The 24,476-nt window shown below is 40.8% G+C and overlaps 1 protein-coding gene across 4 annotated transcripts in view; it reads left to right on the top strand.

The window, feature by feature from the left end:
- Nucleotides 1–24,476, top strand: part of ptprk (protein tyrosine phosphatase receptor type K) — a 640,293-nt gene that overhangs the window by 442,531 nt on the left and 173,286 nt on the right. For all 4 annotated transcript variants that reach the window (XM_078542126.1, XM_078542128.1, XM_078542127.1 and 1 more), the window contains exons 9-11: nucleotides 18,562–18,671; nucleotides 21,425–21,626; nucleotides 23,877–23,976. In XM_078542126.1, the coding sequence (XP_078398252.1) occupies nucleotides 18,562–18,671; nucleotides 21,425–21,626; nucleotides 23,877–23,976 (412 nt within the window). The remainder of the gene's footprint in view (nucleotides 1–18,561; nucleotides 18,672–21,424; nucleotides 21,627–23,876; nucleotides 23,977–24,476) is intronic.

The following is a 24,476-nucleotide window of genomic DNA, read 5'->3' on the forward strand; positions in this document are numbered from 1 at the left end:
ATTCTGATAATGGTGTCCAGCCTACAACTGACAGTTCAGTTATTAGTGATGGAGGCCAAGAGAAGGCAGTGTCAGCAATGGCAGCTAGATAGTTCTTAAATCATCAGAAAGGAAAGATGAAATTCTCCTCCCAAGGGTAGATTTTCAGATCAGTGAAAACAGTTTAAAAATTGGGAAAACTTGAGCTGTTATTTTCAACCCCCACCACAAACTCTGTCCTTGAACCTTGACACCCTATATGTTTCTTGAGCTGAACTTCAGAAACCACATCCTCACCATCACAAAGTCTTCGTACTTCCATATTCATAACATCGCCAAAATCCACCCTATTTCAGTCCGTCTGCTACCAAAGCCATTATTCCTGCCTTTTTCTTCCTCCAGGGCCTCAATCTTCCGTGTCTCTGCACCTTTCTCCAGCCCTACAAACCTCCAAGGAACTCATTGTTCCTTCACCTCTGCTCTCTTGCTTATTCCAAAATGGCCTTTGCCTCCAATATTTGCTTTCAACAGTTTAGGCCGTAATATCAGGAATTTCATCCCTAAATATCTACATATATCCACCCCTCACTCCTTTAATACCCTCCTTGAAACTTGCTTCTTTGACCAAGCTTTTAGTCAGTCCCCCACCTCCTTTAATATCTCCTCTGCCTTGGTGTCAATTTTTGTCTGATTGTACTTCTGTAAAAAATGTCTTTCTATGTTAAAGGTGCCACAAAAATTCAAGTTTTTCTTTCAACTGCCCATCCCGTGCTAAATGAGCAAGTGGGAACTGAAAAGTGAAATTTCTGTTTAAGGTTTAGACTGCTGATTTCCATTTAGGATAATTTAAGGGACCTGGGTGGCTGCATTGATGTGGTCAGTGCTTTCTCTCTCCCAAATTAGGATAAGGGACAAAATTTAATGCAGATGGGCCACCTCCAATTCATTTTTATGATTTTTGCATTATCAGTTTTTTTACAGAGCATAGGTCATGCAACGTGACAATTGGAGATGCATACTGGCCTCTTAGGTTTTGATTCAGATACACAATCTGTTCTTGCTAGATTGAGTCATTTAGAGTTATTTTTCCTATTGATCACATCAGTTGTATATTGCTCCATCAGTGAGGTAAAAATTGCCCCATTTCTGTTTTGTAAGAATTGGTGATTGGAAATAATCCACTGATTTTATGGCAGATTCAAGGAAAAATTTCATCAAGTTTTTCTCTGCTACAAATTACAGTTTTATAAATTGTTTGCCAAGAAAGTTTTAAGGCAGGAGGAAGTGCAAATAAACAAAGAACACCCCGGAGGCTAAATAACAGTAATGGATTAAACTTACACCATGCATAATGGTAATAAACACTTCAGTGGATTGATATAAAATTTCTTTGCTGTTTTAGCAGAATGATTGGCCCATCTATTTTGTATGAGTCAATATCTTTGTTAAAATAGCAGGCAAAAGAATTTTATGCAAATACGTTAATGAGTTTGTGATTAAAACTGGACCCTGGGGCATTAGAAGTCAGAAACAAAACTTGCCCCATCTTCTGTTTACAGGGCATTCATCCTCATAATGAAGCAAATCCAGTAATAAGGACAAATCTAACAAAGACTTAGCATTTGGGATTCAGGTATTTTTCAAAATCTGCAGCTGTTGCTTTGCCTACTGTGTCATTGGGAGAAATGTACTCTCAGAACGAATTATTCTAAATAACACACTGACCTCTGACAAGATGGCACTCCTTATCTGCCATAACCAATGAGATTACAGAATCTCAGTTTTTATTATGACTAGCGCAAATTAAAAACACTGCCTAAAATTGCTGCTTACAGTATCTATTGTATTTCTTTTCCTCCAGTACATGTTTGGCAAAAATTGCCATTATGCCATCTATGTCTATGAATAGTGCTATACTGCATTCTAACATTAAATCAGTTCAGACTACATATATAATTAAACAAGCATATATTTTCATTCAAGATTATGCTTTGTATGACTCCTTCGGTCCAGACACACACATGCACCCCACATATTTGGTAAATATAAACAGGAAGAATTTATGTAAAAACATTTTCTTACTGATATATAGAATCTTTAATGTCAAAAACGAATCCTATACACTTCTCAAAAGGTATGAAACAGATGCCAAGCTAAAGCAGTGGAAATTGGTGGGGGGTTGGGCGCAGTGTCCAAAAGCTTGGTGAAAGGTATGAGTTTTAAAGAAGAATGGGTGGAAACCAGAGTGGTTTAAGGGGGAAATCCAGAGGTTGGGACCTAGATGGAATGTAGCATCAAAATATGCGGAATAAAATTTTTGACTTGTGATCATGTTGTTTAAAATTCAAAATGCAGCTGAATATTGGCTGAAAACAGACTGTTGCATTAACAACTTTCTATATAAAATACATTGAATATTATGATCTTTGCATACACTTGAAATTCATTTTTGTTTTGCATCTCCTGAGTCCTTTGCCCGTATTACTAAGAGACCTTTGCATTCAACCTGCTCCACTTTTTGACTCCAAAATTGCCAGAGGTTTTCGCAAAAGGATGGAATGTATAACTTTAAAATAGGGACTGAACTATACCTGTTCACCCTGGTCCAATTATACTGCAGCTGTTTTCATCTGGAGACTGTACTCGGTCTTCACTTCTCATGTGCAACGTCAGGGAAAATTGGCTACTCATAAAAGATAAAACTCTTCATATTTAACACAATGTTTGAACTTCCCACATATAGTAGTTTCATGTCTACCTGTCTTGAGGCAGTAAAGAAATTTAATCCACTTGAGGACAAATTTCATTTCAATCGTGCAGTTTTATGTGTATTCATCATTCCTTTAAGTAATAGGTGCAGCCAAGGACAATTTTATGGTTTAAAGTAATTCATTTTTTCATATGATGACACTAATTATGCTGAAAAATTTTGGTCTATTCTATTTTATGATGGCAAAATTGACTTTTTTAAGCAAACCTTTTAAATAGTGTGATTAACTTTTTTAGGGTCTGTGTGTATAAAAACAGAGCAGCAGAAAAAAGGCATGCTGAAATCTATGAATATTCTTAATAAAGAAAGAAAGATTTGCAATTACATAGTGCTTTTCACAACCACTGGACATCTCAAAGCATTTTACAGCCAATGAAGTACAATAAAAATACAGTGTGCACAATATTTGCTATGATTTATACTCTCGCATGGATAAGTTCCAGGGGGAATATTTAGATTTATATGTGGTGTTTGCATAGTCATATCTGTGGTGGATATATGATTGGGAGTAGAGAATAGGATAAAAACTGAAGAACCTTTTGCTGCAGAGAGATTTTTCAATCAGCTGCTCTTAAATTTGCATACAGTATTTACTTTCTACCCAATTTCTATTTGGTTAAGTGTTGAATTGTGTTGGTAACATAATCTTATTAGAGGAGTGTGAATATATGTAGGTGTGCTGCTTGCATTAGACACTTCTGATCCCTCTTGCTGAGGAGCACCGCATTTGGCACATCCAAATTTGTGCTTACAAACTTCTGACTGCTAAGGAAAAGGATGGATTGGTCAAACAGAAGCATGTTATGATCCTGGACCAGACCCTTAAGTTTTTGATAAGATCCGGTTAGGGACCAATAACATTTTGTTTAAAGTAGACAAAGTTTGAGATTCAAGACACCTGCTTTGAGAATAATACCACAAGATTCCACGGGTTTTGAACAAACAAAAATAAACTTTACTTTACAATGTCAGAAAGATAAAACAATTTACACATCTGTCTTATACTCTAACATTCAGGGTTAATATGAGATACATGTGAATTAACAGTCAACCTGTGGCCGAACATAGCGTACTGCACAATAAATGGTAGATGCCATCAAGACAGATTCCACAGATTTCTCAGCAATCCACCCAGACGTCAGTAAACGCTGTGAGTCAACCGCTCGTTGAAACTCTGTCTCTCTCATGAGGGATTCCAGTCTTCACTTTTGAAGATCCCGCCTTGAACTTCTCTCCAAAGGTTGCTCAAACTCTGATGGCTTCTGTGATGACACACCTGTACAGATTCAATCTTGTCTCCCGAGACTCCGTTCCCCTGGACTCCCAAGTATGCACTCAAGTCTTACTGCCGTAATATCAGCTCTTTACTAGACTATTGTACTGAGCTGGCACTGCCCCTGGGTTTCTCTGAACTCCTGTCTCTTGGCTGTCCTAACCCCTTTCAGCATGGAGCCAGTGACCTTTTCAGCTCTTCCAGACTTCTCAGGCCCTAAGTAACTGGAATCTTTACCAACAGCACCTTTCCTGCGAGGAGACGACCACTTCTGCTCCTCTTTCTTAACTGGGACCTCTCGTCCCCTATTTGGGCATTCCTTTGGGATCTCTCCCTGTCCCCTGCCTGGGACTGTCCTCCAAAATGACGACCTGCTTCTAGGTCACATGACCCAATATTGCGCGCCGTTTTCTCTTTGCACAAGCACACTGGGCCCATCCTCAGCCTGAAGAACTTAAAACTCTTAATTACGCACGCGCAGCCCACTCCCAGTCCGCACATACATTGAAACTCGAGGGCTATCTGGACGTGGCATTTCCAGCCCGCCCACTCTCTGACGAGCTAAGTCTGGCCTTCGTAACAAGCATCAGTTTGAATGTCCAGAGGTAGAGAAGTTTTCTTTGGGTAGTGGGGACAGGAATATAGGGCAAAACTAGTTAGGCATTTCTTTTCTCTGCCATAGTTGTTACAAGGCGATTATAAGGATGCAAATATATCCATATAGATATCTTTAGACTTAAGTACAATCTTTTTCTGATAGATCTCATATTCTTAACATATTGGCATCACAATCTCAGAGAGTGGCATTATTTTTTTCAATGTCTTAAGCAGGGCAGGGTATTTACTTTTAGCATGGCTAGTGTCTTCAAAAGACTCCATGATCAACAGCTGCTTACAAGTACTTTCAACCTGCGGTAGAAGCACTGAGGAAAATGGTCTCAATAGCAGCAAGACTGCAAACAGAACAAAAGCTGAAAATGCTGGTAATACTCAGCAGGTCTGGCAGCATCTGTAGGGAGTGGGACAAAGTTGATGTTTCAGGTCAAATGACTGTTGATCAGAACATAATATTTGCTTACAATTGCTTAGCTAAACATTTTTTGTTTCAGATTCTTTAGCTCTATCCTTTCATATTTGCACAAATAAATTTTCTATGCATCTTATTAAAAAAAATGAGAGTTTACAATCTAAAATATGCATGAGTTCATCAAAAGACTTGGTCATTTTCCATCATCATCTCGTGCTTCTGCCCTTCTGGACTGTTGCCTTCAGCTGCACCACATCAGGGCAACATTGTACCAGAGTCTGGCATGGTGATTTGGCAAGAAGCACAGTTCAATCAAGAATGAAGCAAGGAGCCACCAGATTTTAGAGCAATTGCTCTGTTGCTCTCTCGTCAATATGTCTTGCTCTCAGACTTGCAGCATGGAGAGCTGGGCGTGAGCCCATCTTATGTTCTCATGCAGAAGGCAAGACGTGTTGCAGCTGGACCATTAACAGAAATGCACCAGTCACAGGATTTACAAGCCCCACAAATCAGCTTCTTCCCAGGCTCGCATGCAAATGGAGGCCACTGGTGGCAACTATTTGAGGCCCTTAGAATCCATTTTGCATTGCGGGGTGAACCTAACATACTAATGACAATTCTACCAACCAACGTAATGTAAATAAATTAACTTAATTGGTCACCTTACCGTGCTAGCCTTGGACAAAGGCATGCATACAAGCTGTTTTAAGTTACACACTATCTTTTGAGTTGTCAGCTTTTTGACTAGATTGCAGTATGTATTTTTTTTAATTCATTAATGGGATGTGGGCTTCGCTGGCTGGGCCAGCATTTATTGCCCATTCCTAGATGTCCTTGAGAAGATGGTGGTGAGCTGCCTTCTTGAACCGCTGCGGTCCATGTGGTGTGGGTACACCCAAAGTGTTGTTAGGAAGGGAGTTCCAGGATTTTGACCTAGCGACAGTGAAGGAACGGTGATATATTTCCAAGTCAGGATGGTGAGTGACTTGGAGGGGAACCTACAGGTGGTAGTGTTCCCATCTACCTGCTGCCCTTATCATTCTAGATAGTAGTGGTCGTGGGTTTGGAAGGTGCTGTTGAAGGAGCCTTGGTGAACTCCAACAGTGCATCTTATAGATGGTACACACTGCTGCTAATGTGCGTCGATGGTGGAGGGAGTGAATGTTTGCAGATGTGGTGTTAATCAAGCGGGCTGCTTTGTCCTGGATGGTGTCAAGCTTCTTGAGAGTTGTGGGACCTGCACTCATCCAGGCAAGTGGGGAGTATTCCATCACACTCCTGACTTGTGCCTTATAGATGGTGAACAGGCTTTGGGAAGTCGCGAGGTAGGTCACTCATCACACTATTCCAGGCCTCTGACCTGCTCTTGTAGCCACAGTATTTATATGGCTAGTTCAGTTCAGTTTCTGGTCAATGGTAGGGGGATTCTGTGATGGTAATGTTATTGAATACCATGGGGCGATGGTTGGATTCTCTCTTGTTGGAGATGGTCCTTGCCTGTTACTTGTGTGGTGCGAATGTTACTTGCCACTTGTCAGACCAAGCCTGGATATTGTCCAGATCTTGCTGCATTTGGACATTGACTGCATCAGTGTCTGAGGAGTCGTGAATGGTGCTGAACATTGCACAATCATCAGCGAACACCTCCATTTATGACCTTAGGATGGAAGGAAGGCCATTGATGATGCAGCTGAAGACGGCTGGACCAAGGACACTACCCTGAGGAATTCCTACGGTGATGCCATACAACTACAACCATCTTCCTTTGTGCTAGGCATGACTCCAACCAGCGGAGAGCTTTCCCCAATGACTCTAGTTTTGCTAGGGCTCCATAATGCCACACCCTGTCAAATGCTGCCTTGATGTCAAGGGCAGTCACTCTCACCTCACCTCACCTCGGGAGTTCAGCTATTTTGTTCATGTTTGAACCAAGGCTGTAATAAGGTCAGGAGCTGAGTAGCCCTAGCGGAACCCAAACAGGGTGTCAGTGAGCAGTTTATTTCTAAGCAAGTGCCGCTTGATAACACTGTTGATGACGCCTTCCATGAATTAACTGATGATGGAGACTAGACTAATGGGGCGGTAATTGGCCGGGTTGGATTAGCCCTGCTTTTTGTGTACAGGACATACCTGGGCAATTTTCCACGTAGCTGGGTAGATGCCAGCGTTGTAGCTGTACTGGAACAGCTTGGTTAGGGGCTTGGATATTGATCCAATTACCCTCGTGATAAGGTTTAGTTTTTTTTCATGCACTTATCCTGTGCTGATGTCCTATGTTTAGCTCACAAACTTGCCGCTCTTCATAAGTAACCCCAGATAGAAATGTTGAACAGTGGGGGTGGGATCTTTCACAACCGGGCCTGAGCCTGTCAGCATCCAGCATCCATAACACTTCCAACAGGTGAGACTGGACAGCAACGAGGAGCTTGAACCCTTTCCGATATATTTGCTTCCTCCATATCTTGCTATCCACCCACAGCCCAGGGATACTGTGACTAATTGTGCATTCCACTGTTGCCCTGTCTAAGAGTTTTAATTCAGCACAGAGCAGGGAACTAACATGAAACTACCCTTTCTTTGTGGCTCAGAGCCATCCCATGAGATGCATTTTCCAACTGAGCTTCAAAGTTGCCCTCTTATAGACACATTTTGTATATTTATATCACAAAGTAATAATCTTATATCTCACACCGATTTGATGTGAGGATTGTGCTTCGCATGCTTAGACCTGAACAGCCTTCACAGTTTATCGGGTCTTTGTAAGCCTCTCCTGTATCTATGTTTCTCAACTTTCAATCTAACCTATTTTTTGAGAAACTACAGCTTCTGGTCCATTTTACCAAAATATAAACCAATGTGCTCATTGTCATGTACTATTTCTTCCTGGTCTCCTGCCAGAGCACTCATTCCTTTATTGTAGTGCTAGCCCCTCTTAAATATATCAAAAGCTGTTATCAAAAATAACCTGATTTATTTGTTGATTGACACAATTGCCGAAGAAAGGTGTAATGGCAGACATTCTGATCTATGTGAATGATAAAGTCAGGTGTTCTAATATATTATAATTTCTTACCTGTAATATGAGTAGCTGAAGTATTGGATTTGGCTGTGGACAGAATGAGTTATACAAGATCATACAGTTCAGTTGCACAGACCAAAACAAATTTGTTGCATTGTTTTCATTTTATTTTTAAATAGAAAGCTGTGTTGATATACACAGCCATATACACTAGGAAAGGGTAAACAATCAAATTATAATGAGCCTATAATAATTTAATGTGTACTGTAGAATAATTACATATTTTCTGGTAACTAACTGTACATTATCACTCAATAAATCTACAGTGATTAGATTACAATTTATGATCCTTCAAGGATCTCACTCTGGCTGCCTGGCATCTGTTGGCAATAAAAAGAATAAAACTACTAAAGCCATTTCGACTTGCATCAGAAAGATCAAAAAAGTATGAGTTATTACAATGTATTTGTTATAATACAGGGTTTTGATGACTTCTGAATTGTTTGAGTTTGTCTTGTGGTCTGTCATTTCATTTGACCTTTTCAGTAAGATACTGTCCATACTCCAGCGCACAGATGAAATAAATTAATTGTAACAGCTAATCTATAAATACATTCACACTTTTTAAGTCATTTTTTGAATCTACTTATGACACCAAGTAACTGCATCAAAAATGGAAATCTGAAAATAATTCTATTATTGAGAATTTATCATGAAAGGTTTGACTCTTTCTTTGGTGTGCTGACAATTTGGTTTATATCCTGGTCATGCCCGAACTTGCAGTCAATATTTTCAAAAATTGGGCGAACACAAACTGTTAAGATGGCTGCTGCAAATCATGTGACTTTTGCCATTTGGACTGCAGGATCAAGACTCCGGTGAATACCTAATTAAATATTGGCATACATAGATGAGAGTACCTCATAGTTATTTGTGGAATTCACACATTTCATTGTTTAAGGTTGGGCCAACACCTAAAGACTATGGAGTTTCCAGACTGCCTGTCTCCATGCTTCATACTGGACAAAGGGAAGATCAAAACTCAATAGCCACTATCAACTTCCCATTGTATCATAAAGCCTGCCCCATGCAAACTAGACTGGGTAGGCCTCAGAAATGTGAACTCAGAAGTCATGTGATCAAAATTAGTTTCAGGGGCAGCATCTTTATTACCCCGGGACCCAGCAATCCATCAAAACCATCAGTCGTCAGCCAGTCTGAGATCCAGACTCTGAAAGTAGCTGCAAGTCATCAAGCAGTCAAACTGCTTAACCTGTTCCAGTTTCAAAGTTCGCCTGAGAACCAACCTCCAAGATATGCAACTGCAAGAAACCTCACAACCTTCTGTGAAACCTTCACTTTACAAGACCATCACTTCAACTATGAAACATTGAACCCATTCAAGAAACCACAGGTCTACCACGTGGAAGACTGGAAATCGTAAATCAGAAACTGAATTAACTGTAGTTTGTAAGAGTGCGCTATCTGTATCAGTAACTAATCTTCGTGTGTGTGTGTATGCATGATACCGTGTGTGTGACATTGCATTAATTCAGGGCAAGTGTGTGAGAATAAATAGCCACCTTTATTTTTAAACCCTCAAAAGCTTGCTAATGAATTATTTAATTGGGATTCACACTCCAAAGGTAAGAAAAGACACGCCTCTTTTCATACAAAATATACTGACCATGGTCAGTAAGCGTGTCTGTCTGTGACATCCTACTGTTGAGAAAAGTTATAGCAGCACTTGCATTTTAATGAGCTTGCATTTCTAAAAGCCTAATAAATCCTCAAGACATCCAATTTACTTTCCTATTTTTAACACAACTAGGTCCTGCAAACATCAAATGTAACAAATAAACATTTGCCCTGTTGTTAGTATTGTTGGTTATGGAGTCCTGCCCTGCTGATGGTGTCGAATGCTTTACTGCGATCTGGGAAATGCATTCTGGGCATTTCACAGAAGGACAAGTTCACTAATGCAGCAGCCCTCTTAAAGGCAAATCTCCAAGTATGTTGGCACTCATCAAGCAGAGGTAATTTGGCTGGCTCAGGCACGTTTGCCACAAGTTGGGAGACGGTCGCATACCTAAAGATTTTCTATATGGCGAGATAGCCAGAGCCAGAAGACCAGTAAGATGCCCAGAACTGCACTTCCAAGGATGCTTGCAAGCTTGACATGATGGACCTAAACATTGGTTCTTGCATATGGGAGCTACTAGCCAATGACAGAGGAAAATGGCGACATCAGCTGTTTGCCACTTGTACCACCTTGATAACCAGTGGCTGCAGCAGCTTGGCAGCAGGCACGAACACTGAAAAAAGTAACCCACAATGACACCTGATGACCACTTCGCATGCGGAAGTGTGGCATGCTGATGAGCAAGTGCTAAATATTGAATGAGAATTGGTAGCCAGTACACTAGAAGAGCTCCCTTCTGTTTTTTTTTAAATACTGCTGTGGAATTTTTTATGTCTACCTGAATGGAAAGACTGGAGCTTGGTTTGACATATCATCAAAAATACAGCAGTGAAGTGTCAACTAATATAGTGGCATTCAATCCTGCATTGGGCTTTGAACCCACAGTCTCCTAAATCAAGAGTCTCAATATAGCAATCAGGTTAGAACGTTATGAGAAGCGTGGAGAATCTGGTATTACTGCTCAATCTGTGTCAGCAAATGTTGTTTTTGAAGCAACATATTGTGCATAGGGCAGCTCCATTCTAGGAGGATTCCTGTGATCCTCCTGCTGAAACAAAGCAGCATTTCAACCGGACTAAGTGAGTTTAAGGTGGTGATGTAGAACTTCAAAGTGATTGTTCTTCCAAAAGTTAAAGAAAGTGTAACAAAGGCAAAAGCAAACATATGGACAAATCAAGGTCCAGGGAGAATGGTAGAGGAAGTTTAAATCACCTTGGAGATTGGAGAGGACCAAAAATATACCATTTAAATTAAATTGTGCAAACGTCCACTTTTTTCCCCAGTGAGCATGGATCAAGAAATACCAAGTGAAGAAATGACCCCCTCATCTGATTAAATGTAATTCAGTATGTTATGAAGCCATGCTTTATAAAAAGTGAACTTATGTATTTACTAACTGAAAATCATAGGAACATAGGATTTAGGAGCAGGAGTAGGCCATTCGGCCCTTTGAGCCTGCTCCACCATTCAATAAGTTCATGGCTGATCTGGGTTGTGGTTTCAACTCCACCTTCCTGTCTGCACCTCATAACCCTTGACTCCCTTGCCTGACAAAAATCTATCTAACTCAGCCTTGAATAAATGTAAAGACCCACACTCTAATGACCCACTGAGAGAAAATATTTCTCCTCATCTCTGTTTCAAAAGGGAGACCGCTTATTGTTAAACTATGTCCCTGTGTTCTAGTTTCCCTCACAAGAAGAAACATCCTGGTATTCACCCTATTCAGTCCGCTTAGTCACTGACTTAAGTTTTAAAAGGCCTAAAACAACAAGTTGTTAAGGTGGCCGCTGAGAGCCAGGTGGATTTTGTAATTTTTACACAGACTCAGAATTACCTCAATTCTCCAGAAAGCTCTGAATGAAACGACCATGAATGGACATGTGGAGATGAAACCATTTATGGAATTCAAGCTCCTATTGCTTGTGCACTGACCAAAACTCAAAATCTGTGGACTCCCAGACTCACTGTCTTCGAGCTTGATACTTAACAAAGAGAGCTGCAGAGAAATCAATTAATCGTAAGCAGGGGGAGGTGGTGGTGTAGTGATTATGTCACTGAACTAGTTATCTAGAGGCCCAGGCTAATGCTCTAGGGACAGGTTCAAGTCCTATCACAGCAGCTGGTGGAATTTAAACTCAATTAAATCTGGATATAAAAACTAGCCTGTGACTCCAGTACCACAACAATGTGGTTGACTCTTAAATAACCTCTGAAATGACCGAGCAACCCCTCAGTTGTATCAAACTGCCACGAAGTCTAAAAATCTAAAATGACCTAGGCACCAGAAACGACAATGGCACACCCAACCCTACAAAGCCCTCCTTACTAACCTCGGGGGCTTGTACCAAAATTGGAAGAGCTGTCAAGCAACAGCCTGACATAGTCATACTCGTGGAATGTCCCAGACACCACCATCACCAGATATATTCTGCTCCACCAACAGAGATGGCGCACAGTGGTATGTAGTCAGGAGGGAGTTGCTCTGGGAATCCTCAACACTGACTCCAGACCGCATGAAGTCTCAGGGCATCAGGACAAAATTGGGCAAGGAAACCTCCTGCCAATTACCACCTTTCACATCCCCTCAGCTGATAAATCAGTGCTCCTCCGTGTTGAACACCAATTGTAAGCACTGAGGGTGACAAGGGCGCAGAATGTGCTCTGGGTTTGGGACCTCAGTGTCCACCACCAAAAGTGGCACAACTGACCGAGCTGGCCAAGTCCTAAAGGTCATAACTGCTAGACTGGGTCTGCAACAGGTGGTAAGGGAACCAACAAGAGGGAAAAACCTACTTGAAATCGTCCTCACCAATCTACCTGCCCTAGATGCATCTGTCCATGACAGTATTGGTTGGACTGACGACCACACTGTCCTTGTGGAGACAAAGTCCCGTCTTCACATTGAGGGTGCCCTCCATCATGTGTGGCAATATCAGCATGCTAGATGGGATAGATTTCAAACAGATCTAGCAACTCTAAACTGGGCATTCATGAGGCACTGTGGGCCATCAGCAGCTGCAGAGCTGTACTCAACCACAAGCTGTAACCCCATGGCCCGACATATCCCCCACTGCACCATTACCATCAAGGCAGGGGATTAACCCTGGTTCAATGAAGAGTGCAGGAGGGCATGCCAGGAGCAGCACCAGTTGTACCTAAAATGAGGTGTCAGCCTGGTGAAGCTATAACACAGGACTACTTGCATGCCAAACAGTGGAAGCAGCATGTGACAGACAGACAGCTAAGCGATCCAAAACCAATAGACCAGACCTGTAGTCCTGCCACATCCAGTCCTGAATGGTGGTGGACAATTAAGCAACTAACTGGTGAAGGAGGCTCTGCACATATCCCCATCATCAGTGATGGGGGAGAGGCCAGCACATCAGTGCAAAAGATGAGGTTGAAGTATTTGTAACCATCTTCAGCCAAAAGTGCTGAGTGGATGATTCATCTCAGCCTTTTCATGAGGTCCCCAGCATCTTGGATGCCGGTCTTCAGCCAGTTCTATTCACTCCACAGCTGAAGGCACTGGACACTGCAAAGGCTATGGGCCCTGATAACATTCCAGCAATAGTACTGAAGACTTGTGCTCCAGAACTAGCTGTGCCCCTAGCCAAGCTGTTCCAATACAGCTACCTCACTGGCATCTACCTGGCAATGTGGAAAATTGCCCTGGTATGTCTGTCCCGTAAAAAGCAGGACAAATCCAAACTGGCCAATCACTGCCCCATCAGTCTGCTGTCAATCATAAGCAAAGTGATAGAAAGTGTCATCAACAATGCTATCAAGCGGCACTTACCCAGCAATAACCTGCTCACTGATGCTCAGTTTGGGTTCCACCAAGACCACTCGGCTCCTGTCAAACATGGACAAAAGAGCTGATCTCCAGAGGGGAGCTGTGAGTGACTGCCCTTGACACCAAGGTAGCATTTGACTGGGTGTTGCATCAAAGAGCCCTAGCAAAACTGGAAACAATGGGATTCAGAGGGAAAACTCTCCACTGGCTGGAGTCACACCTAGCACAAAGGAAAATGGTTGTGGTTATTGGAGGACATCATCTCAGTCCTGGGATATCACTGCAAGAGTCCCTCAGGGTAGTTTCCTAGGCCCAACCATCTTCAGCTGCTTTATCAATGACCTTCCCTCAATCATTAAGTCAAAAGTGGGGATGATCACGGATGATTACACAATGTTCAACATCATTCACAACTCTTCAGAAGCAGTCCATGTCCGTATGCAACAAGACTTGGATAATATCTAGGCTTGGGCTGATGTGTGGAATGAATGTAACTTGCCACTTTAGTGCCAGGCAATGACCATCTCCAACAAGAGGGAATTCCACCATCTCCCCTTGACATTCAATGGCATTACCATTGCTGAATCCCCCACTATCAACATCCTGGGGGTTACCATTGACCAGAAACTGAACTGGACTAGCCATATAAATACTGTTGGCTACAAGAGCAGGTCAGAGGCTGGGAATTCTGTGGAGGGTAACTCACCACCTGACTCCCCAAATCCTGCCCTCCATCTACAAAGCACAAGTCAGGAGTGTGATGGGATGTGCTCCACTTTCCTGGATGAGTGCAGCTCCAACAACACTCAAGAAGCTTGACACTATCCAGGACAAGGCAGCCACTTGATTGGCACCCCATCCACCAACTTCAACATTCACTCCTCCACCACTGACACACAGTGGCAGCAGATGCACTGCAACAACTCACCAAGGCTCCTTCGACAGCACCTTCCAAACCAGCGACTTCTACCACCTAGAAGGACAAGGGCAGCAGATGCATGGGAACACCACCACCTTCAAGTTCCCTTCCTAGTCACACACTATCCTGACTTGGATCTATCTCGCCAATCCTTCTCTGCCATTGTGTCAAAATTCTGGAGCTCCCTTCCTAACAGCACTGTGGGTCTTCCTACAACACATGCACTGCAGCAGTTCAAGAAGGCAGATCACCACCATCTTCACAAGGGCAATCATTGATGGGTAATGAAAATGCTGACCTAGTCAACAATGCCCACATCCCATGAACGAATTTTTTTTAAAATAGTGTAAATAGCCACCATGCATCTGCTTTTGTGTAACAAAGGCTTCTAACTTTGGATCATTGATGTGGACAGTGGAAGTGTTGATCATGTGGTCACACGATTGAAACTGACTTCAGGTAAAAAAAATCTTGTTTCTCCCTGGTTCTTGAAGTAAATAAGTCAGTTTGGAAACCAACGGCACAGAAGAGCTTGAGGACAGAAGGTTCCGAGTGGGCACCCTCTCTCTCCACCCATCTAGCAGCTTGAATCCTTTCTGCTGTTTGACTATCCAAGTGTCACAGGCAAAGATTTCTCAAACATCAACCCAGCAGCTGCTGTCTCCAGAAGAAAAGATATGTTGACCGCCATCATCTTTAGGTCATTCAGCACCAAATCCTGAGAGCCACCAAGCCAGTTTGGAACCATCCAAGTCATCAATCTACAAGACCTGTATAACTTTAACTTTTATCGGACTCTAAAAACATGTTTAATTTATCCTTCCACTCTGTAACTCATTTGTCTATGTGTGTGAACTTCGAGTGTCTGTGTGCGTGAAAGTTGAAGCGTTTTTTTATTGTTTTACTTAGACCGGGTTAAGTGCAATAAGTACAATGCTCTTTTTAAAAAAAACTCAAGGAAACCTGCCTGTGCCTTTTACAGTCAAAGCACTTAAACAGTTAAACTGTTGCCGAATTGGCAAGCATATCCTTTTTAAAAAAAACCTGTGGTGGTCAAACAAGGAGTGGGAAAAGAGAGGAGCCAGCCTCTCCCTCCACACCCCCACCCCACCCCCCCCCTTTCTCAATACTGTGGCCTGATGAGCAGTAAAACTTCAACTGTTATTTTAGTATGAGCACTTTTAAGTAGTTTATTGCTTTCCGTTTAATAAATAAAACCTGTGTGTTTTACTTGGAATGAGTGTTTGGAGCCAAATCTTGTATTCCCAGAGAAGGGTGCACTGTGGGAGGAATTTAGTGGGGTGGTTCTCATGACATAATAAGATGTACTGAAATGCCCTTTGCCCTGGTAGTTCTGATGGAAAACATGTTGAAAAAATAGTATGGAGTTATCATTGGATAAAATGCATTCCTCACTAATGAAATAAATGGTTACTTAGTAATTTTTTTGGATCACTGAATACCGTTGTTGTTTTTGCCGTAAAAGCAGAAGTCACTCACTTGTGGAAAAAGGAACTTTAAAACTAACCTGAATATTAACTGGTGCTTAGTGGAGGTTAATTGGAATGAAGGGGAGTAAAACCCAGTTCTGATTCGACTAATGAAGGTAAATCACCTATTGTGGATATTTTCCAATATAATTTACCAGAGAAAAGGTTGGTGGGGCTTGGACAGAGTGCCTGTTTATATCCAATTTTATACAGTCAGTTCACCAACATAGTTCCAGGAATAAGAAACACATCAATGCATCTGCCTTGATAAGATAGTGGCAGATAGGTATGCCAGGACCTACAAAAATAGTGGTGGCAATATGGCGAGTGGGGATAATGAAGGTGTGGTGGCTATTGATCAAGCTGGCATGCTCTCTGTGCTATTGAAACCAGCAATACTGTGAATGTGGTGTTTACTGGGAGGTGTGTCAGTGATTCATGCACCTTGATGATGTAATCAAAAGTCTTTTGTCCCACATCTGTCAAAGTGGCATGTTCATCTGTAAGGTTCCCTTCTTCCAAACATGTCTGATATTAGGATTCCCATTAGGAATCTTGTGGTGTTGGGAGGAGGGGAATAAAAACCCTAGATCAGAAGGTGTTAAGTCCAATGGAAGCTGTGGTGGTAGAAGGTGAAGCTAAAAACAAACATTTAACCAGGTCATTTTGATCATCGGAGGTAAATCAGTTTATATTTTTAATTTAACTGATAAATGATCAGTTTATTTGTTTTTAGAGCAAACCAAAATGCCTCTCAATCAATCTATAATGGTGTGTGAAGAAATGGTAAAAAATATACATTTTGTTATCACCTCTGCATTGTCTGAAGGGCACTTACCACTAGCTGGATAACCCACATGCCCGTTCCAAATGAGTATTTATGTCAGGTGCATACTAGCACAGTGGGAAATTTATTTTTGTCATGTAGAAATAGGTAATATTGACGAGGTTACATTTATTGCCCATTTCTAGTTGTCCTGTGAAATGGTAGGCGTGCATCATCTTGAATTTATGATGTCTTCATTGCGATAATGACATTAGGTAGGGAATTTCAGATTTTAACCCAGCAATGATAATGAAACAGCAGTATAATAATATAAAGGCAAAATACTTTGGATGCTGGAAATCTGAAACAAAAACAAAAAGTGCTGGAAAAACTCAGCAGGTCTGACAGCATCTGTGGAGAGGAGGACAGAGTTAACGGTTTGAGTCCTTATGACTCTTCAGAACTAAAGAGAAGTAAAAATATGGTGAAATATATACTGTTTAAGGGGGGTGGGACAGGTGAAGCTGTGAAGCCAGCAGTATATGTCCAAGTCAGGATGATGTGTGACTTAAAGGTTATGATATTTGCATGACACTGATATTGTTCACCAATGGTGACAGAAGTCACAGGGCTGTGGGTTGCTGTTGAAGTAAGCTCAGCAAGTTGTTTGATTGCATCCTGTGGATTGCACACCCTATAGCCACAGTGTGTCAATGGTGGTGTAGATATTGATTTCAGTCTGTTGCCCATGTCTTAACTCACAAGCCCCATCCCTCTCTCACCCCTGTACTCAGGTGGCCTACATTGGCTCCCAAGTCAAGCAACATCTTGATTTTTAAAAATTCTCATCCTTCAAATTTCTCCATGGCCTTGACCCTGTCTCTGTAATCTCCTCCAATTATCCAAAATGTATCTGCAGTCCTTTAACCCTGGTCACTTGTGCATTTCCTATCATAATTACACCACCATTGATGGCCGTGTCTTCAGTTGCCTAGGCCCCAACCTCTGGAATTTCCTCCCTACACCTCTCCACCTCTGGACAGTTAAAAGCTACCTCTTTGACTAAGCTTTTGATCACCTGACCTAATGTCCCTTTATGTGGCTTAGTGTCATACTTTGTTTTCTCAGCTCCTATGGAGCACCTTGGCACGTTTCATCTGTTTCCACTCTTGAAAGGACTGAGAGTAAGAGAGCACAGATATAAAGTAATTAGTAAAAGAAGCAATAGTGATATGAAGAAAAGCTTTTTCACGCAGCAAGTGGTTAGAGTCTGGAATGCTCTGCCTGAGTGTGGTGGAGGCAGGTTTAACTGAAACATTCAAAAGGGAATTAGACTGTTATATAAAGGAAGAATGTGCAGGGTTACGGGGAAAAGGTGGGAGAATGGAACTAGGTGAGTTGCTCATTCGGAAGGGTGGTGTGGACATGATGGGCCAAATGGTCGTCTCCTGCACCATATCCATTCTGTGATTGTGTGCCTAACTTTGTGTTGATGTAGTAAGTCCAGCAATATAGTGACAGAAGGACACAAACTGTTACATTCAGCTGGAGGTTTTGGGATGCCATTGGTATTTTAGCATAAACAAAGTAAATGTTCATCCATTTGCCTCACAGGCAACTGCCAAATGCTGCATCCATACAAGCAAGTATATAATCTAATTTTGAATATAAAAGGATATTTCAATTTCAGTGGAGATTTGTTGAAATAAATAATGTGTCCTAGAGAAGCAGCAACACGCAAAATATTTACTTTTTCATTGGAGCTATTTATTTACTACACAAATTACATAATGATATTTATGTCTTTTGAATTGCAGTACCTGGTCCTGTACCGAGTGAATCATTAAAAGGAACACCATTTGAGGACAAAATCTTCCTGCAGTGGAAAGAGCCCTTAGAAGCAAATGGTGTTATCACACAATATGAGGTAATAGATTTGATTATTCATGAGATATTTGCACCCCTCCTTTCCTGCACACGTTTTGTCTGGGCAGTGGACAGGCACAACTTACACAAAGTGCAGAGCACCTGTCCAGGCCTCAGCTCCCAAATGTAGCCTAGTTCTTTTACATGGTCCATCCACACTCCCCAGAAAAGCTGCCCATTGGCAGGAGCTAGAGTCTATAAAAGGTGGGTTGGGGGACAGCGAGGTGCAGGTTTATAGATACAGTTGGAGAGCTGCAGCTCTGTGACTGACTGACAGCTACTGGATCTTCTGGCTTCTGATTGGCTGCTGTTGCATAATGCCTCGAGATCAAAAAGGCTGCAATGGAAGATTTCATTTACCTTCTCGGGTCTCCCTTGCCTTCCCAGCTGACTCCCTCAGCCCCTCTCTATTGAAGGCTCAGGTGCAAGCTTCTTTAGGAAACTACCAAAACTGGCACCGTTATGCCTCAAAGAGAGAAAACTGAAGCAGGAGGGGGTGGGACGCCTCACTCTACTGCCTCAGCTTCATGGCTAACCTTGTCCTGTATCTCTTGTACCTGGAAGCCAAGTCCATCTCTGGGTAAGTCCTGGAGGTTCCAAGATGACATACAGAACATGTATGTTTTATGTAATGTAAATGGTTTATCTCCTTTGCATTTCCATAGTACCTAGAATACACTCCAGGTGCTACAGGAAGGAACATCTGGATCTGAATCGATAATTTTAATTTTAAAAAAAGTAATGAATCTGAATTGTTTTGACTAATCTTCATAGAATTAGTGATGATGATGTACTTTTTTTAACCTGAATTTTTGTAGCAATAGTCATCTCAGAATAAACATTCCATGTGATGTTTGCGTGGCTATAAAGGTGCCAGAAGAGAGAAAGTTGTCTGCAGAGGGTTAATCGTTTCAAATATTGGCTGAAAGCAGGAAAGCATTTTTAAAAATTCTTTCACAGGATGTGGGTGTCGCTGGCTAGGCCAGCATTTCTTGCCCGTCTCTGATTGCCCTTGAGAAGGCGGTGGTGAACTGTTGTCTTGAACCGCTGTAGTTCAAGTGGTGTAGGTACATCCATAGTGATGTTAGGGAGGGAGTTCCAGGGTTTTAACCCATCGACAGTGAAGGAACGGCGATATAGTTTCGATTAAATTGGAAAAATCCCAAACTCATGCTTATTCAGTCACCCATCACTTACAAATAGGAATTTTTGTAATGCATAAGCAAAATGTTTACTACATGTGCTGTTATTTTGATTGTGTGCCTATTTGCCATCTACCCAGCCCTGAATCATATATTTCTTTCCCTGCAGTCTCCCTGTTAATGGACCAGAACTAAAATATACCGTAGCTTTTTTTTTGTCTGTTTATGGATGTTTTGTTACAGTTTGTTCAGTCCCACATCTTTTTAATATTCTCAAAGTAGTTCTATAAGGAAAGTTTCATGTTTAACATTTTAATGAAATATCGTTACTCTTGATGCCACATTGAATTGTCTGATGCTTGGCTTATTCAGTGTTCCGTCATTGTTCAATGTATTCAGATAAGGCTGATGTTCACTGAGAGAGGAACCCAGGTAGCTCAAAGCATATTTGGGACAAGGTGGCCAATTATCAGCCCCAAACTTTTGCATCAACCAAATAATACCTGTTGACCTGGCCTGCCCCTCACTGGGGTAATTTTTGTCTTCAGGTTGCCCGTTCACTGTTCATTCAACTTTCATTCCATTCATTTCAATGAGTGCCTTGCTAGGTCATTTCAGAGGGCAGAATCAACAACATTGCTATGGATGGCAGATTTCCTCCCCGAAGGACATGAGTGAACCAGATGAGTGAACTGCATGGTCAACTTTGTATTCCAGATTTATTAACTGAATTCAAATTCCACCAGCTGCCATGGTGGGATTTGAACCCCAGAGCATTAGCCTGGGTCTCTGGATTACTAGTCCAGTGACATTACCACTCTGCCACCATCTCCCCTCAATTGGGGATACTTATTTTTCTTTATTTCATTTTTTCTCAAACTTTGTCTCTATGCTGCTTACTCATGTGAAGGAGGCGGGGCATGGCGCAGGAGAAAGTCTTTGCTTAGAGAGAGAGAAATTATCCAAACGTGCTATCTGCTGTGTTTCCAAATACTCCTGCTGAAACTAAATTCCATAACTTGGATTTTTATAACGAGGCTGTGCAATTGCGTTCCTTTTGCCTCATTTGATCTTGCTGCACTTGACACTTTTCTGTGTTAAATGTAATCTATTATACTGTGTCCTTTTACCAGACTGTCTCTTCTCCTGAACCCTGTTGCTATCCTCCTATGGTTAACTACATTTCTGAGTTTTGTGTTCTCTGAAAACTTAGGTGGTTTTTATATAACAAAAGGAGCTGTGATCCTAATACTGACCCCTGGGATTTACCGTTCTATACTTTCCTCCAGTCTGTTCACTGCAAGCCTGCTTTTTGTCTCTTAGCTAACTTATTATCCACTGCTGCCCTTTTAATCTCTAGTCTTCTATTTTGTTAACAAACCTATTATGTTTCATTTTGTGTATATGGACTTTCAAAATGCATTTGACAATGCCAACCGCATTAAGCACATCAACCCTGTTCATTCCTTCATCCAATATCTTGATCTTTTCATAAATTAGATCAATTCGAAGATGTTAAAGATCAGTCATAACTTGTTGCCATTTTTTATTCAAGATTTAGTAGGATGAAAAACTAACTCGTCCTTTGTTTTCTTTCCTTAATGTTTGGCAGGTCAGTTACAGCAGCATCAAATCTTTTGACCCTGCTGTCCAAGTGGCTGGACCTGTTCAAATAGTGTCAAAAATGTGGAATAGTACACATCATGTTTTCTCGCATCTGAATCCTGGGACTACCTACCGCTTCTTAATTAAAGCTAGTACAGTGAAGGGATTTGGTCCAGCGACGGTGGTTAACATTACAACTAATATATCTGGTAAGTACATAGGTTTCTATCAAAACTGAAACAGAAATTATAGTGCTTGCTATAAATTGATTTGGATATTATATTTTGTACAAAACTATAGGTGAAATGTCTTGAAATAATGTTCCAACTAAGCATGCACACAACGTTTACAGTCCATATTTAGGTTACTTTTCCTTTGCCGAATTAAAAAAAAATTCTATAAATCTGTGAAAATGATATAAAGTTAGCTAGCTATATTAACCACTGAGCTATATTAACTCCTCTCAAACTTGATCTCTTCAATCCAAGCATAGCTTCTGCATTCTGTGTGGTGAGCAATAGGGACTGGCTACCTTTACCTCTCTCTCCCACCCCCTTCTCCTCCCTCTCTCTCCTTCCCCCTTCTCTCCCTCATATTGTTGCAGATTGTTTATGCCTGAGAGGTTCAGGAATATCTTGGGGAAACATGCAACCCGATCCTACAATGTATTCCTAATGGCTATTCCCACCTAAAGCCCATCCCCATGTCAATGTAAATCACATGGGTCTTGTATCCAGATAGAAATGCAGATTAACTATCTTCTAACAACACCCCCACCACATCAACTTTCTTCTAGAGCCCCCCCCACCCAACTCCATTCTATCTTGAAATGAAATAGACATTTAAAAGTATAACAATTTGTAAAATCTAACACTTCTAACACCTCTCTGAGACTTGGAGACTAACATTCTACCTGAAGTGAACATTGATGCCCTGGCCATGGTCTGCATGGGTGAACATTTGTATCATTTTCCCAGTAAGACAACCTGGGCCCCCCTTTAAACTACTATAACCAAGCCATCCAAGCTTGTTGTCAGGTAGAATTCAGAGCAGGTCACATGGTCCCCATTATTCCTCCATTTTACCCTAAATTAAAGTGTTAATTCCAAATATAACAGTCTTATAAACTTTGTATTGCAACACACTTTAAAGATTATTCTTTCTTTTTCCTTAAAGCAACCATTTTACTGCATTTCATTGTTTTCCTTTTTTGGCTATCAGAAAGTGCATGAACCTTAGAAGCACATCTTAATATATTTTAAACATGAAATTATTGCTCATGCAGTGTTTGTAGAGCTGTTTAACATTCAGAACATGTATCATCAGAATTAAAAGATAATATAATTAATGAGCTTGTTGTTTGCAAAAAAAATTTGATTAAGAAAAATCAGTGAAGACCAAAGGCTCTACTGTACGAGGTTCAGAGGCGTTCTGTCTGTTCAAAAAAAAGCATCATGTCCTGAGTGAAGCAGATGCCTTGATCAAAAAAACAAAAGTCTCTTGAATGCACAGTCAATTGCCAAATTACAAATTTAAAACTATGAAAGCAACCCTTCTTTCTGAATAAAAATTTGATTAATTTCAATGAATTCAAGGTGGGTTACAGCCTTTCAAAGAGACAATTACTGCGTACTGATTTTTTAAAAGGATGCCTGGGGCAAAAAGAACATATAACTGTTTAAAAATTATTTCCTATTCATCTACATCCATATTTTCCTTCATACAATTCTATGCAGGATAAAAGTGAAATGTTACTTTTGTATGAGTCAGGTCAGAATGCAGTTTATAAAATATATGTTGAAATAATTGCTGAATATTTTATCTATTTCATTTACATTGTTCTGGAAGGGTAAGAGAAAGAGCATTTAAAAAGCAGGAACATATATGGTAGTTTACATTGGATTCTTTGAAAAGGTGTAGCTCTATAACCACTTGATATGCTTTGTGCATTTATTATTTTACCATATTTTAACAGATGAAACCATGTTTCCTCTATTTGTGTAAAATTATTTCATAACAGATTTGATCATTTATTTCTAGGAGTTGTAAAGTAAAATGATATACCAATGACATGTCATGATTCCAATATGTGATGAGTTCTTAATGTCAGTTGTGCTATAGGGGGAAGCACCGAACAAAGGCTAATTTTCCCAGTGGGAAGAAGATTGCAGTTATTTTCCCAAGCAGCTTTCATGTACTTGCCCAGCTGCTTTATGATGATAGAATGTAAGGAGGATTTTTTTCCTTCTTCCCGAGAGAAAATGTATGCTTACAATACTAAACACTAGATTTCAGCACATTCTTATCTTGAAGGACTTTGAGTAGAACTATTGAAATTTGCATTTTTCTAACTTTCTAAAATCTTTCACATTAATCAACATCATATGGACAGTGCTTAGAATTTGTTTTATATAATAAATTTCATTTTAATGTTTTTTTTTTAAATTAAATTTCAACAGCGCCTACTTTACCTGACTATGAAGATGCAATTCTTAATGAAACAGCAACCACAATAACTGTCATGCTGAGACCTGCACAGGCTAAAGGTGCTCCAATCAGGTAAATTTATTAGCAACAAACTGTTCCAACAGACTGGCAGGCTGCTGACTACATTATGGTTCTCCATTTTCAAGTGATATTCAGTTGACATTGCTGTCAAGAGGTTCGTTTACTTGGTTAGACAAAATATACAAAATAGATCTATAGTTGACAAGACTGTTATCTTCAGAGATTTTGTAAGCTGAGTTCCACATGTCTTCTCTACTACCATGTAATTTTGATTCCCCTCCTGATTGTATTGAAATAATAAGCTTGAAGGCTTTTAAATGAGTTAGATGCTAACTCTAGTTCTCCAAAGACTTGAGTCAGTGAGCATGCAATCAGCTTCATACAAATTATGGGGAAATTAGAGGGACTAGAACAAGTGGAGGGAGAATGCAAACTATATGACCTCGTCTCATAAGTGCCTCCATCAGAAATCATGTACTACATATTAAATTTTGCTCGGTCTGTCTGAGGCTTATATTTATATTCCATGTAACATTAATTTTTAGTGGCAC

This window comes from Cetorhinus maximus, chromosome 5 (genome assembly GCF_964194155.1).
Source record: "Cetorhinus maximus chromosome 5, sCetMax3.hap1.1, whole genome shotgun sequence".
Classification (NCBI taxonomy): Eukaryota; Metazoa; Chordata; class Chondrichthyes; order Lamniformes; family Cetorhinidae; genus Cetorhinus; species Cetorhinus maximus.